This window comes from Antechinus flavipes, chromosome 4, assembly GCF_016432865.1.
Source record: "Antechinus flavipes isolate AdamAnt ecotype Samford, QLD, Australia chromosome 4, AdamAnt_v2, whole genome shotgun sequence".
In the NCBI taxonomy this organism is placed as follows: Eukaryota; Metazoa; Chordata; class Mammalia; order Dasyuromorphia; family Dasyuridae; genus Antechinus; species Antechinus flavipes.
In genome coordinates this window covers 237,051,657-237,068,505 of record NC_067401.1, presented here as the reverse complement: position 1 = coordinate 237,068,505, position 16,849 = coordinate 237,051,657, and the positions used below count along the sequence as shown (strand labels likewise).

General features: G+C 31.8%; 1 protein-coding gene across 1 annotated transcript in view; it reads left to right on the top strand.

The window, feature by feature from the left end:
* LMBRD1 (LMBR1 domain containing 1) overlaps positions 1 to 16,849 on the top strand; it is a 181,967-nt gene that overhangs the window by 51,772 nt on the left and 113,346 nt on the right. The window contains exon 6 of the mRNA XM_051997214.1: positions 11,106 to 11,191. Within this exon, the coding sequence (XP_051853174.1) occupies positions 11,106 to 11,191 (86 nt within the window). The remainder of the gene's footprint in view (positions 1 to 11,105; positions 11,192 to 16,849) is intronic.

Here is a 16,849-nt window from a genome sequence, read left to right as displayed (position 1 = left end):
AGAAAAGAAAAAGCAAAATCTTTTGGCAGATTTACATAGTTAAGCATTTACCTATACTTGTGTTTAAAAATAGCTGTCTTATTCCTCATCTTGAATCTACCTTTCTGTCAAAAGGCAGGTAGCACTCTTTATCAGCAGTTTCCCGGGCTGTGGTTGATAATTGCAGTGATCAGAGTTCTTAAGTCTTTCAGACTTTTTTTTTTACAATCTTGTTATTTTAAAAAAATTTCTCACATTACTGCATCAATTAAAACAAGGCCTTCCAGTTTTCTCTGAAATACTAATTTTCATAATTTTTACTTTACATTTATATAAATTACAGTTGTTTTAATCATTCTTCAATTGATAGGGACCTCTTTAATCAGTCCCCAGTTCCTTTTCACTACAAAAAGTGCCGTTTGAGTAATTTTGTATATATAGATCCTTTTTTCCTAGGAAAAAGTCCAAGTAATGATATTACTAAATTAGAAGATGTGCACTTTATTTAAAAAAATACTTTCTAAAGAAGAATTGTACTTGTTTAACATATATTGGATTACTTGCTATCTAGAGGATGGGGTGAAGGGTAGAGAGGGAGAAAAAAAATTTTGGAACACAACTAATTTTTTTTGTTTTCTTGAGATTTTTTTGCTGAGGCAATTGGGGTTAAGTGACTTGTCCAGGATCACATAGTTAGGAAGTATTAAGTGTCTGAGATCAGATTTGAACTTGGATCCTTCTGACTTCAGGGCTGGTGTTCTATTCACTGCACCATCTAACTGCCCTTGTTGAGAACTATTTTTGCATGTATTTTGAAAGCTATTTTTTTTTAAAGAGAAAAAATAAAAATACAATTTAAAAAATTATATCCCCAAATTGCTTTCCAGAATGGTTGAACAAATTCATATTGCATTAATATATCTGTTTTTCCACAATTCCTCCAACATTTATAATTTTCCTTTTTTGACTATCTGATGGATATTAGTGGAACCATAGAATTGCTTTAATTTTCTTTTGTCTAGTGATTTGAAGCATTTCAAAAACAAGACTTTAAAAAACTTGGATTTTTTTTCTTTTAAAACTTCTTATATCCTTTGATTATTGTCAATTAGAGAATAGCTTTTGTTATCAAAATTTGAATTTTTTTCTTTCAGATTTTGGAAGCTTTGGCAATGAAACTTTCTGCTAAGTTTTTTTCCCAACTAATTATTTCCCTCCATTTGTGTATACAAAAACATTTAATTTTTATATAATCATTTTTATTTTCTATAATCCTCTCTATTGTTTGCTTTTAATTTTTTCAAAGGCTTTTATATCTGTTGATATCATGCGGTTTTTAATTCTTTTTGTTTTCTTTTATTGAAACAACCTTGTTTTTCTGGTATAAATACATTTTGATCTCAGTGTATAATGTTTTGTGTCAGTGTTCATTAGGGATACTAAATTACATCAATAATTTAATAATTTAATTATCATTAATTAAATTATTAATTTGTATAATGTATTCTATTATATATGTTATAATGTTTTATAAAGGATAATTTATATAATAAAATGTTATATATAAAATATGTGATGTTACATATACTAATAAAATTATTAATAATAAAATATTTATTTTAATATATTATTATCTATTATATATATAACAATATAGTAATTATTAGATTAAATTTTTTTCTCTTACTTATCTTTCCCTAGTGTAGAATTGCAGAGCATTAATGCCAGGTAACCAAATCTACAGGTAATTTGCAGCTTAATTCAGAGTGATTTCTAAGAAGTTTTACTATGAGAAAGTTTATGTTGAGATAGACAATGGGAACTGGAGCCTTTTGCAAATGTACATGTCTGGGATGAACAGACCTAATCATACATTACTATTAATATTTTGTATTAATAGTTTCAATATTAATTTAGTCATTAGTAGGTGTGATAAGCACAAATATAGGAATACATAAAATTCATTTGGTCCATTCAGATGGACTTTTCAGGTATATAATTTGTCCCTCCTTTGAGTGAAGTGGCTCAGTGCAATTAGTCTTTATTACCATGTTCATGTAATGCAGTGATATTAAACTTAAATTGCATGTGTTTTACGTTTATTACTCATTTATTTGTAGCTCTAATATGAACATCTTTTTGTCTTCACAAATATATATTAATATGTAATATTTGTCTATGGTAATAAAAAGATTAATAATAAATTAATAAAAGTAATAATAAGATTCCTCTTCTAGATAATTATTTTTAACTGTGAAAATAGAAGGATTATTCTGCTCATTGTTTCTTAGAGCACAGTGGTTTTCCACCACAGTCATGTGCCAGGACTTCTTCAGCTGTTATACAAAAATCTAGATTTCCAGTTCTTTAGAACTGCAGAAAGAGCTGCAGTAAATACTTTTGCACATGTAGGTCCTTTTCCTTTTTCTTCAATGTCTTTGTTCAATGTTGAGCAAACCTAGTGGTGGTATTTCTGGGTCATAGAATATGCCCTTTGAACATTGTTTTAAATTATTCCCTGGAATGGCTGGACCAGTTCAGAACTTCATCAACAGTGCTTTAGTACCCCTATAGTTATACATTCCTTCCAGCATTTGTCATTTTCCTTTTCCAAATGGTAGATGTGAGGTGCTACTTTGAAGCTGGGTTTTTTTTTTTTTTTTTTTTCCCCTTTCCCCCCGCTGAGGCATTTATTTGGGTTTAAGTGATTTGCTCAGGGTCACATAGCTAGGAAGTGTTAAGTGTCTGAGATCAAATTTGAACTCAGGGCTTCCTGACTTCAGGGCCGGTGCTTTATCCACTGCACCACCTCGCTGCCCCTTGGAGCTGTTTTAACTTGCTCTGTTTGGTACTGATTTATAGCATTTTTTTTTTTCTTAAATCTATTGATAGCTTTGATATTTCCTGAAGGTTGCCAGTTCATGTTGTTTGGGAATGAAGAGGGGAATTTAAGGATAAAGGGAAGAGAACCTGTAAAAATAGTTTCTTTAAAATAGATTAAACAAAAATAACTTAAAAATCTTTAAAGAGCATGAATTTTTAAAAAATCCCAGTTCAGAAAAAGAAAGGCATAATAGAAACAAGGATGAAAATATAAACTTATTTTATAACTTTACATGTGAATGGATTAAGTAATCCAATAAAACAAAACTTAAAGATCGAAAAAGAAAATAACCCCCCAGATCTGTTATTAGTATTGTTTAAAGGGTTTTTCCTCCTTTTTTTCTTTATAAAATTATCATATATAGAATGGATCTAGTGAAGGGAGAGGAGGGGGTACTAGAAGAAATTGACCATAAATTGTATCAATAAAATTTTTTAAAGAGCAGGAAAAGAAAGAAAATAGATTCCTAAGACAACTTTTTCTTTTCTTTTTTTCTTTTTAGTGATAAAACCCTTTATTTTAAAATTTATTTTAAACTAACATGCAAAGTAGGATAATTTTTCAAAATGTTGTCACATGCACAGTAGGAACATGAGAGGATTCAAAATATAAAACAAATTTCTATTTCAAGAAGATCTATATAATAAATACTATATCTTGTATTCAGAGCTGGCCATGTTTTCTTGGTTTTCTTGTATGTTTTCTTTTGTCCGCTGCTGTGCCCTTTTTACTTTTTACTCTCTTCTCATCTATCCCCCAAGAAAGCTGCAGTTAAGTAAGGGGATACATGCATACACAAACACACCACACATACACATACACACACACACACACACACACACACAGACAGATGTTATATACGTGTGTGTGTATACATACCACATATACATTCATATCCATATATGCAAGACCATATTAAGAGTGTTTGTCCTCTTTCACTGAAGGTGGTGAACAACTTCTTTCTCTTGCCTAAGTACAAGTATTTCCATATTTTTATCATTTCCTGTACCACAGCAATATTCTAACCTTAACTTGTCTAAATAATCTAAAAGAGTATTGATTAATATGGCTGACATATAGTGTAGTTTCCCTATTTTTCTCTCTTGACTAAAATCTGTTTTAGGTTTAATTTTGTTTGAGATCATGATTATTACCCCAGCTTTTTTGTTGTTGTTGTTGTTGTTGTTGTTGTTTCTATCTGAATTTAGAAGACTTTTTTTTTTTAAATAGAATTTCCTCTTTATCCCATTCCAGTTAATCTACATATCCTTCTATACCCCCCCCCCCCTATTCTATTCCCTTACTTTCTTGTTTTTTACAAATTTGGAAACTTTTATTTTCTTCTCAATGTTCTCTCTCTTTAATCCAGATCTAATATGAATAGAATTTCCTCTAAAAATCCCTCTCTTATTATTCTGTCCCTTCTCCCTATAGCCTTCCTGTCTTAGATTATAGACATTACATGTGCAGTTATGCAAAGCATATTTCTATATTGTTCATGTTGTTAAAGAAAACATAGACAAAAAAAGTGAAATAAAAATGTTTCTTTTCCCCCCTTTTTAAAAAATTTAACTTTATAATGAGAATAAGAAAAACAAATGCTGCCATCTGCATTTCAGAACATGAGGATTCAAAATATAAAGCAGCAAATCTCCATTTCAAGAAAGCTTGTATAATTAATAATATGCATTGTGTTCAGAGCTGTCTTTTTATTACTTCCTTCTGGGTTTTCTTTTTTCCCTGCTGTGTACTTTTTAGTTTATTTTTTCCGCACTCTACCACTCCAGGAAGGCTACAGTTAAGTACATAAACACCCACATACACACACACACACACACACACACGTATATATGTATGTATATTGTTCTTTCTTTACCCCATACTAATGACAATACAGTTCCAGAACTACGAGGCCTTCTCTCCCATCAAATTGCTCTGTATCACTTCTTGGTCTTACATCCCATTTGTATGAGATAATTATTCTTTTTATCTTTTCCTACATGGTTTTGATTCTTAGAATCACATCATACTTAATTCTTTCCAAATTTTTAAGTTCAAGTCCTTTTGCAACAAAATCCTGAAACTCTGGCAGTCCATTGAATGTCCATTTTGTTGTTGTTCAAGATTGTGCTTAATTTTGCTGAGTGTGATATTTTCAGCTGCAACCCCAATTCTTTTCCTTTTTGACAAAGTGTTCTAAAATCTGAGGACTTTTAATTTAGCCACTCCTTGTTCTTGTGTCATTCTAATTGTGGCAGTGCTGTATTTGAACTTTTTTCTTGTTGCTCATAATATTTTTTTCTTGAACTGGGAATTTCAGAATTTGGCTATGATATTCATATAAATTTTCTTTGTAGGATTTCTTTTAGATGGTCATCGGGGATTTTTCTATTTCTGCTTTGCTCTTTTGTTTTAACACTTCAAGACAATTTTCTTTAATTATTTCTTATATTAGTATATTGATATTCTTTTTTTGATCATAGCTTTCAGGCAGTACTATTACCCTTAAGTTTTCTTTTCTTGATCTGTTCTCCAAATCATTTGTTTTTCTTATGAGGTGTTTCATTTTCTCTTCTATTTATTTTTTGTTTGTTTTTTCTATTTTGTTTTATTATGTCTTGGTGTCTTGTTACATTTCTGGCTTCTCCTTTCCCAATTCTAATTTCCTTTCCTTTCCTTTCCTTTCCTCTTTCCTTTCCTTTTTCCTTTCCTCTTTCCTTTCCTTTTTCCTTTCCTTTCCTTTTTCCTTTCCTTTCCTTTTTTCTTTCCTTTTTCCTTTCCTTTTTCCTTTTTCCTTTCCTTTTCCCCTTTGCTTTCTTTTCCCCTTTCCTTTCCTTTTCCCTTTCCTTTCCTCTCCTCTCCTTTTCCCTTTTCTTCCCCTTCCCTTCCCTTCTTTTTCCTTCCCTTCCTTCCCTTTTTTGGGGTTAAGTGACTTGCCCAGGGTCACACAGTTAGAAAGTGTTAAGTGTCTGAGACCAGATTTAAACTCACATCCTCTTGACATCAGGGCTGATGTTCTATCCACTACACTATCTAGTTTTCCTCCCATTCTAATTTTCAAGGATCTCCTTTTCCAGGTGGTTGACTTTTCTTTCATAATGTTGTTTTCCCTGAATTCTTTTTTTAAAAATCTTTTTCCTTTGTCTCTCATTGATGATTTTAAAGTATTTTAAAAATTTTTCTGTGAATTCTTTTTGTTCATGTGACAATTTGAGTTTACTCTTTGGAGTAGGAAAAACTGTCTTTGCTTCCTTATCCTCTTCTGAAGATGAACTATGGCCTTCTCTATTCCTGTAGTGACTTCCTGTGTGATTGGTTTCTTCCTCCTTTGCCTGATCATTTTTTCCTCTTAAAACCCTGCTCTAGTCTTAAGTATCTCTAGTCTTGGGATGTGGAGGATAATACCTCTGGCCTGTTTCTGTTTCAGTTCTTCCTTCTGGCCTGGAACTGAAACCAAGAACTCTTTTCTGTAGCCAGCAGAGTCCCTGTCCTACTGCTTGTATTCTCATCCATCCTTACATAGGCTGGTTTCTTCTTGCCAGGACCTCATCTAGGCAGCACGGCTGGGCCTCATTCATCATCAGCAAAGATTCTTTTACTCTCCCCACCTTTTTCCATCCCCTCAGATATCAGACTCCCCACATTGTCCTAGAGGTGAAAGGGCCTGGGCCTGGGCTTTAGACTACCTCCCAACTCAGCTAACTTCCTGAAATGTTTTTGCTTTACTTGGGCCAAATTTCTATACCCATATTTTACTAAAGATCTTATCTTGTAGTACCAAGAAGACCGCTGTTCTGCTCCAACTATTATATTTTTACTCTCTATGTTTATTCTGAGGCACTATTTTGTTTTGATTATAGGGGAAATCTGGAGAACTTGGAATCTTCTGACCTATTCTGCCAACTTCCCAGAATCCTTTTCAGGACCTTTTCTTCCTGCCTATTTCCCCTTTCCCCATCTAAATCAAATAGACAATAAGAGAAATTGGTTGTTAGGGAGAATTTTGAGTAGAGCACTAAACTTGAGATCTAATTTTGAATCTTATTCTAATACTGTGGTGTTCTTTTTCTTTCTGAGCAGGTTTCTCGGGGAGGTTTTCTGGAGGCAGCCTTAGTTTTAGTTCAAATCAATAATCACCTCAAATACAACCAGCTGATAAAATCCAATCATTTATTTTCTCCTTCTAAGTCATGTCTCTTTCCTTGAGCCCGGTGAGCTTTCCCGACTCCTGGCAATCTTCCGAACTGACTGACTCATTGAAGCTCTAAGAGTTTCTTATATATGATCTCTTAAAGGTGTGAACACAAAGGTTGACTCTTTGTCAACCTCTGAGAGGTTGGGATTGTGGGTTTCTGACTTGTGAATCTCCCGAACTAGTGAACTCCAATGTGTGAGCTAATGTATGAGCTCTAATGTGTGAATTCTTAAAGGTGCAAACCCAAGCACACAAGCATTGCTTCTATCAATTCCATTGAGTTACCTTGTTTCAAGTTCTGGCTCATAATATAATAACTATGTTATTGTCACCTATAAAATAAATATGACAGTTCATTTATTTATAGGGATTTAAGCTTTATGAAATACATTGTGCTATTATCCAACCACAAGGTTGTAAAAGAAGTAAATTATTTTGGAAACTTTAAAGTACTTTAAATGTGAACTCTCGATTTAGTTATTAGTTCAAATGTAAGTTAGGGGTTTTTTGGTGATTAGTGCTAGAAACTTCACTGAGATTTAACTGAAATATGAAAGGCAGAATAATTTTTCCATATAAGAGATTATTATATACCTTAAAAATAGATTTATATGTATATAAATAAACATATGTGTGTGAATCAATTACTGCATTCAAATTGAAGATAATAAAAATTCAAAATAAAATAACATCATGGGGGAAGCTGAACTATATAAGTATTGGCATTTTTGCTATAATTGAAATTTGTAGAAGTAAATTGTAGCTAATGAGACGTGTAGCTTCACATGGTACCTGGAGAGCCAAAGAAAGGTGTTAGTCATGACTTCTTTGGTCAAATATTATACTACTATTGACAAATACTTGTAATAAGGCCACCATTAGGGTACCTGCAAATTATACGCCAATAGTACATTGACTCATGTAGAGAAGTCTAAAGAACTTGATAACATTCTTGCCCCCAATCAAATCACTTATGTACATTAATACTTGGTGATTTTACTGCAAGATTGGATAAAGATGAGCATGAAGAGAAATATCAGAAAATATGCTTCTGGAAGAATAAATTAGAAATGTAGTTTACACTGAGTAATTTATTTCCACAAGGAGACCAATACTCTTTTAAGTAAATATCTTTCTTTGCCAAAAGGAGAGAGATATATGCCAAAGGTTATATTGGGTTAGTATATTGGTTATATAAAATCTCCTGAAGTAGGGTGATAGATGATTGTGATCAGTATTATCTTATAATGGAGAGAGAGAATAAACCCAGTTTAAAGAAAGTTTGGCAAGATGTCTAAGCCAGGGATTCTTAATCATTTTTTGTGTCTTAGACCCTTTTTTCAATGTTAAGTCTATGGACCACTTCTCAGAATAATGTTTTACAATGCATAAAGTAAAATGAATACAGTCATAATGTGAACCAATTATAATAAAATAAAATGTGTTTTTTCCCACTCATTCAATTGTAAAGACATCTGAAATTTATATTTAGACTTCCTGGTGGTACTTGGACTCCAGAGTAAGCATTATTGCTCTAACAGGGTTATCCCCCCAATAAAGAGGACTACAGACAGAAGGAAAAAAACACATTAATAATTGTTTTTTCCATCAACAGCTATGGGATTCCACATTTGATCCCTGACATTATAGTGGAGGAATTAGAAAGACATTGAAGAGAATGAAGAAAAAAAGAGCCTCATTTGATTTAGTGTGTACAAAAACGGTTTATACTAGTGATTGTCAGACTTTTGATATATTGACATACAAAATACTTGAAGAATGTGAACTTATTAGAAGTATGGGAAAAGTGTCAGACCTTAATAACCTAAAAAAGAATAGGGAGCATCAGTAATTAAGACATCCTTTTGTACATTAAGGGTAGGTATCTTTGAGGATATTATTAGGGAAGAAAAAGAAGGTTTTCATTGATGAAATTTAACAATGAATCACAGCTTTACCATTTCACATCTAACTTAAAGATGCAGAGAATAATAGAAGATCTTATTATGCTTCTCGCTTAACTGACTTGTTGAGAGTGAAATAATAAATATGCCCAATATCTATTGTGATGGCAGTGAAAGCTCATAAAATTGAATGAATACTGACTAATCTTAGTTCCAGAGAAGAGATGAGAAAATTCATTTTCCTTCTTTTGCTGGAAAAATAGGAATTTGGCATGGGACCAATGTGTGTGTGATGTTGCATATGTTGACATAGATGCTCTATTTGTTTTGCCTCACTTCTTGTGTGTGAGGTTGGGGAATTGGGTAGAGGAGAGTCATGAGGGAAGGCTTACATTGGGGAGGAAGAAACAGGATAACCAGAAATAATTGTGTTATAAAATAAAAGGTAGAAAAGTAAACATATATTGGGGCAGCCAGATGATTCAATGGATAGAATATCAGCCTGAAGTCAAGATTTGAGTTCAAATTTGACCTCAGACACTTAGGACTCTTAGATGTGTCACTTAAACCCAATTGCCTCAGCAAAACAAACAAACAAACAAAAATATAAAAACAAAACAAATAACCTTGAGAGCTTAGGGATCCTAATTTTGGAAAAAAATTTAATTTGCTAACCTTCATTATGGGTGGGAAATTTTCATTAGGAGATGATAATGCACATATTTTGATTTGGCCATCATGAAGTCCTCACACTTTTCACTACAGGATTATCCTGAAACACATTGTAGTCTTAGATCAGAGAAAAGTCCTTATTTTACACATCACCTTCTAAATCAGAAATCACCATTCTTCACATTTAATGTTATTAAATTTCATTTATGTGGCATATCATTCTAGCCTACTGAGATCTTTTTAGATTTGAATTCAATCATCCATAGTTTTAACTATTCCATCAAGTTTTATGCTATCGATAAATTTTATAAAAGAGTATGCACACTTTGAAGTAATTGATTAAAAATGTTGAGTAGCTCAGGATCAAGGACATTATAGTAGATACTATACAAGAGACCTGCCTTGAACAAAAATAAAAATAATTTTTAAAATTAAATTTGATGTATAGAGTGTGTGTGTGTGTGTGTGTGTGTGTGTGTGTTATAGTAGATACTATACAAGAGACCTGCCTTGAACAAAAATAAAAATAATTTTTAAAATTAAATTTGATGTATAGTGTGTGTGTGTGTGTGTGTGTGTGTGTGTGTGTGTTTTAAAAAATTTGTACTTACTGATGACTATTTTCTGGATCCGATTATCCTAGTAGTTGTAAAAAACATCCAAATGTATTATCATTTAGTCCTTATCTCCCTGTCTCATTCACAAGCATAGCATAACATATGAGAGGCATTATAAAATACTTTCAGGGTGGCAAAGAAAAAATTTCTTGTGTGCGTACTGATGACTATGAGGGGGCATTAGTGGGAGAGTTGGGGAAAAGTCTTAAAACAATTGTGGTGGAGAATGAATTACTGCAGGTGAGATTTGTTGGAACTGCTTAGTAGTAATGAAGCTCAACTGTCACCTTCTCCTTCTTTCCAGTCTTAACTAGAACATTATGACTTTTTCTTTCTATGCACTTTCAGTGTAGCCAAGAAAGAATTGAAGGGCTATTCTATAAATGGGTGAAATCCATTTACACTACTTATTCCTTCATATTTTGGCAATTCATATAATTCTGGTATTTAAAAAGTATTTTGGGCTATTCTATAAATGGGTGAAATCCATTTACACTACTTATTCCTTCATATTTTGGCAATTCATATAATTCTGGTATTTAAAAAGTATTTTAATGAGAAATAGATTGTATAAGAGTATGAAATGTTAAAGGAGTGCAAATTCACAGAAATGTAAAATAGATTGAAGTAGAAGAAAAGTTTTGACAGTATGTTAATTTTTTATCATAATGAAGTTTGTTAGAGGAAATTTTTTCCTCTTTGTTTCTTTACTTTTGAATTGATTTTCTTTTCTTTTTGGTGGGATGCTTTCTCATGGAAATAATCATTAGTAATATTTATTTTAATAACTATTGTAATTAAATCTTATATATTAAAATACATTAACGTGTGCTTTTTTATTTATTTGTTTATAGTGCTTTTGTTCCTTTGAATGTTCCTAACAAAAATTCTACGGAGTGGGAGAAAGTAAAATTTCTGTTTGAAGAACTTGGAAGTAGTCGTAAGTATTTTTTTTAAAGAATAACTAACAAGAGTAATAGATCTATAACAGTCATAATTATGTGTACTATATATATTATATATAAATTATTAAAAATAAAAAGTATCCTATTTTGTGATTTGTGACACATTTATTTCAGTACTCTTGATATTTATTGATGGCATAAAGACTCTTTAATTAAAAATCCCACTTTTATTTGTTATATGTGTTACTGTATGCAAGTCACTTAACATCTTGGTGCTTCTCTTTCCTTATCTAAAAAATGGGAGACTTGAACTAGGTAACATCTTATTCACTTCTAATAAGATTTCTTTGATTCTATGATCCTTGTAACTCTAAATTTCTGGACCTACTTATTATTTTTTAATATTAATCTGAATTCTATGAGAGTAGGAACTGTGTTGCCCAAACTTTTTATCTTTTTCCAATGTCTAACATTGTACCAGGCACATAGTAATTGATAAATATTTGTTGAAGGATCTAAATTAGGAATGGGTATGGTCTTTATCATAGAAGAGAGAAGTTTAAATATTGAAAATAACTCTGTAGTATATTAATGTTAAAACTATGGCACAGAAATACGTATCTTTCAGCATAGGAATCATCCTATTTAATGATCTTATAAACATTACAAACTTAATAATTGTATATATGACAATCTCTTTTTAATAGATAGATTCTTTCTCTATTAATTAGAACTTCTCTCATTCTGTGATTGGTTTGGAGGCTTAAGTGTATGACTTTCCAATTCTCTCATCTTGTAAATTGCTGTCTTTTAATATCTTGCTATTAGCAATAAAAACAGAGATAGTGTCTACTAGACAAAGTAATAAAGACCGTACTGGATATAGATACCTGATTCTTTTGGTAAAGTAAATTATTAATTTCTTTGGATTTGTTTTATTTTTTTAAGACATTTGAATACTGGTTAGGGTACTGGAAATTTAGCAGTTATAGTTTATTACAATCTTGTCTGAATTGGCCTAACTCCTAGCTTTTAATGTAAAATTAGCTATCTTTACATTCCTTCTATTGTATTTTAGTTATCCTTTGTTATAAGCTACCTTTGCTTCTCTCTTCCTACTCTGTTGCTAAGAACCTGTTTTAGAATCTCAAGGGAAAATAATAATCTAATGTTTGATAAGCACAAAAACCCTAACCTTCAGGTATAAGAACTCACTATTTAACAAAAATTGATGGAAAAATTGGAAAATAGTATGCAGAAATTAGGCATTGTCCAACATCTAACAGCTTATTTCAAGATAAGGACAAAATGGGTTCATAATTTAGACATAAAGAGTAACACTACAAGCAAGTTAGAAGAACAAAGAATAGTCTACCTCTCAGATCTGTGGAGAAGGAAGAAATTTGTGGCCAAAGAAGAGCTAGGATATATTATGAAATGCCAGATGGATAATTTTGATTATATTAAGTTAAAAAGTTTTTGTACCAACAAAACCAATGCAGAAACTTTAGAAGGAAAGCAGAAAACTGGGGAAAAAATTTTACATTCTGATAAAGGCCTCATTTCTAAAATATATAGAGAATTGACTCAAATTTATAAGAATACAAGCTATTCCCCAATTGATAAATGGTCAAAGGATATGAACAATTTTCAGATGAAGAAATTAAACCGTTTCATATTAAAAAATGCTTTAAATCAATGTTGATCAGAGAAATGCAAATTAAGACAACTCTGAAGTACTACCATATACCTCTCAAATTGGCTATGATGACAGGAAAAGATAATAATGAATGTTGGAGAGGATGTGAGAAAACTGGGACACTAATCCATTGGTAGTTGGAATTGTGAAATGATCTAACCATTTTGAAGAGCAAGATTTTTGAATTTTGAATTTGCTTTTTAAAATTTTTTCTAAAAATTTATTTTATTTAAAAAACATTAAGAAAAACAGGAAAGAAATATGAAACAAAAGAGAACATATACTTTTCTTGATCTATAATTTGTTGTTATATATTTTTGAATGTTCCATGATGTTCTATTAATAACATGGTGAGTTGTCTATCGTACTGGATCTAGCTAGACTAATGTTTGATAGATTCAAAGACCCCAACTTCAAGTATGAGAACTCACTATTTCACAAAAATTGTTGGAAAAATTGGAAAATGTCCATAAAAGCCTCACCAACAAATGCTTAAAAGAAGAAATATTAAATGCATTTTAAAAATTCATTTTCATTCAAATGGGAATGTATGACAACTGGTAATGTAATGGATAAAGTTCTGTGCCTGCAATCACTAGGTCCTGAATTCAAATGTAGTCTCAGATGCTAACTGGCTGTACAGCTGGGCAAGTCACTTAATCTCTGTTTGCCTCGGTTTTATCAACTGTAAAATGGGATAATAGCACCTATTCTCCCGGGATATTATGAGGATCAAATGAGTTAATATTTATGAAGAGCATATAATGCAGTGTCTGGCGCTTAGTAAGCACTATATTAATTTGTGTTTTTTTAGGTAAGTTGAGATGGGGCAAAGGTCGCCTAATGGTAGGAAGCAACAAAGCAAGCTTCCCTTTACAAAACTTATGCAAACTTCTAAAAAGTGCACAATACCAGAAGAATTCAAGTACCAAGGAGTGAGCCATAGTTAGGAGTAGAGAATTTGAAATGTGATATTCCAGAAGATAAAAGACAATAGGCTTTTATAGTCAAGAATAACTTTTAAAGCAAAATTGCATATAATTCTATGACTTTTAAAAAAACAAGAACTTTTAAGCATTCCTGATGAAGAGACCAAAGCTATGTTGTTTTCAATTGTTCATTTATGTTTAACTCTCCATGATTGTGGACCTCATAGCACATCAGGTTGTTCTCCTCCACTACCTCTCAAAATCTATCCAAGTTCCTTGTTTCTGTGATACTTTCTACCCATCTCATTTTCTGCGGTCCTCTTTTCCTTTTGCTTCAGTCTTTCTTACCATCAGAGTCTTTTCTAATGAGTCCTATCTTTTCATTTTGTGGCTAAAGTATTTAAAGTATTTGATCTTGCTGTGAATAGTCTGAATTAGTTTCTTTAAATATTGGCTGATTTCATTTCCTTACTTTCGAAGGAACTCTCAAAAATCTTCTCCACTATCACAGTTAAAAAGGGTAAATTTTTTGGCACTCAGCTTTCCTTACAGTCCATCTCTTGTAACCATACATTATTACTAGAAAAAGGATAACTTTGACTGTACAGACCTTTGTCAGCAAGGTGATTCCCTGCTTTGTAGTACACTATCCAGATTTATCCAGATTTGCCAAAATTTTCCTTTCAAGGAACAAGGGTCTTTTAGTTTCATGACTATAGCCGCTGTCTGCAGTGATCTTTGAGCCAAAATATATATATATATATATATATATATAAAATCTTACACTGCTTCCAACTCTTTTCCCTCTCTTTGTTAGGAAGTAATTGATCAGTTGTCAGTATCTTGGCTTTTTAAATTACACTATTCTCTAGTTCATTTCTGTTCTAGCCTAGCCTTAATCACTTATTGGATGATGCCCGAGTCAAAGTGGACTAAGGGAACTGAGGTAGGAATGTTGAAATTTACTCATCTAATCCACCCAAAAGAAGGAAAAACGTACATACACAGAGTTGGCTGCAGAAATGCATTTTATTTAGTAGAGAAATAGGAAGGAAAGGGGAAAAAAGCAATGGGAATTATATGGAGAGAAGATAAAGGAGGAATTAGTTCTAAACACACTCAAGAATATAAATAAATATAACTTTTTGAGATGTCAGAAGAATTTTAATGGGGGGCCTAAAATTGGGGGATCAATTAACAGATTTTGGCATAATAAATGTAACGGAATACTACTATGCTTAATTCTTTATTTTATTAAACCTTTTTGTTTTCAAGACATGCATGGATAATTTTCAACATTCACTCTTGCAAAACCTTATGTTCCCAATTTTTTCCCTTCCTTTCCCTTACCCCCTCTCCTAAATGTCAATAATCTAATACATGTTAAACATATGCAGTTCTTTTATACATATCAACACAATAATCATGCTGTACAAGAAAAATCAGATCAAAAAGGTAAAAAAATGAGAAAGAAAACAAAATGTAAGCAAACAACAACAATAAGACTGAAAATACTATGTTGTGATCCATACTCAGTTCCCACAGTCCCTTTTCTGGGTACAGATAGTTCTCTTCATCACACGACTGTTGGAACTGGCCTGAATCATCTCATTTTGTTAAAAAGAGCCACATTCATCATATTTGATCATCACATAATTTTGCTGTTGCAGTGTACAATGATCTCCTGGTTCTGCTCACTTCACAGCGTCAGTTAATTTAAGTCTCTTCAAGCCTCTCTGAAATCAGCCTGCTGATTGTTTCTTATAGAACAATAATAATCCATAACATTCATATTACCATAACTTATTCAGCCATTCTCCAACTGATAGATACCCTTCAGTTTCTACTTTCTCTGCATAATTCTTATAAATGTAATGACAAAAAATGATTCCAAAAGAGTAATGATGTAACATTCAGTGTCCCTTCTGATAGAGACATAAAGAACTTAAATGGAGAATGAAACTTTTCTTTTTACATTGCCCATATGAAAAGGTGTTTTAAATGACTATGTATTTAATGGTTTTCAATTTTCTTGTGTTCTTGAGACAGAAAAAGAGAAGGTTAGATGGAAGGTTGAGATGATGACTTTTGTGTGATTAAATCAGTATACGTATATAATACAGCATTTGTATATATACATGCATTGTATATAGATATTTAGATAGACCTATGAATGGATGAGTCAAAAGAACAATTCAGAGAAAGTCAGTTTCATTAAAGATAATGACAAGATAAGCATATCGACATAATAGCCAAAGCAGTTATGGGGGGGGGGGGGGAGGAATTATACTTCTAAACACTTTTCATCAATAAGAGAAAGCATCCATCAGCAAATTGGTTGTGCAACTAAACTAGATAGCAAAGCAATTAAAATTCTTGAAACCAAGGGAGAGATTAACCAAATTGAAAGCAAAACCATTGGATTTATAAATAAAACTCAGAATTTTTTTTTTTAGGATAAGCCATTAAATAATTTGATTAAGAAAAAGAAAAAAAAAACCTAAATTACCATTATCAAAAAATGAAGTTGAATTCACAACCAGTTAAGAAATTAGAAAAATTATTAGTATCTATTTTGAACAAATACATGCCAGTGAAATTGACAATTAAAATGAAATGTGTGAATATTTACAAATATGTAAATTGTCTAGATTAACTGAACAGGAAATAAAGTATTTCGATAACCGTATTTTAAAAAAAAATTGAACAAGCCATTGTAATAATTGGAATTTAACAAAAGGGTAAACAGGTAGATCTCCAAGCCAAAAAAAAAAAAAAAAATTTATTAGCAAGGATATATTATCTGCCAATAAATAGGTTAGTGGTTTGCTTCCATTAATACCAAAGACTATAAGCAAGAGGACAGTTCCCAATTTGGGATTTTGGAAGTACAAAACAAAGAATAGAGTTAAGTATATGACATCATGGGATAAAGGGCAACATGACTGGTTGCAGAGCTGAGGTGCCCAGGACAACATGATTGACTAGAAGTTTGGTAATGGGGGCTAACAACATTCCCTCCCCTTTTTCTTTTTTGAAACTAAAAAGTGCTCATTATTTTAGTT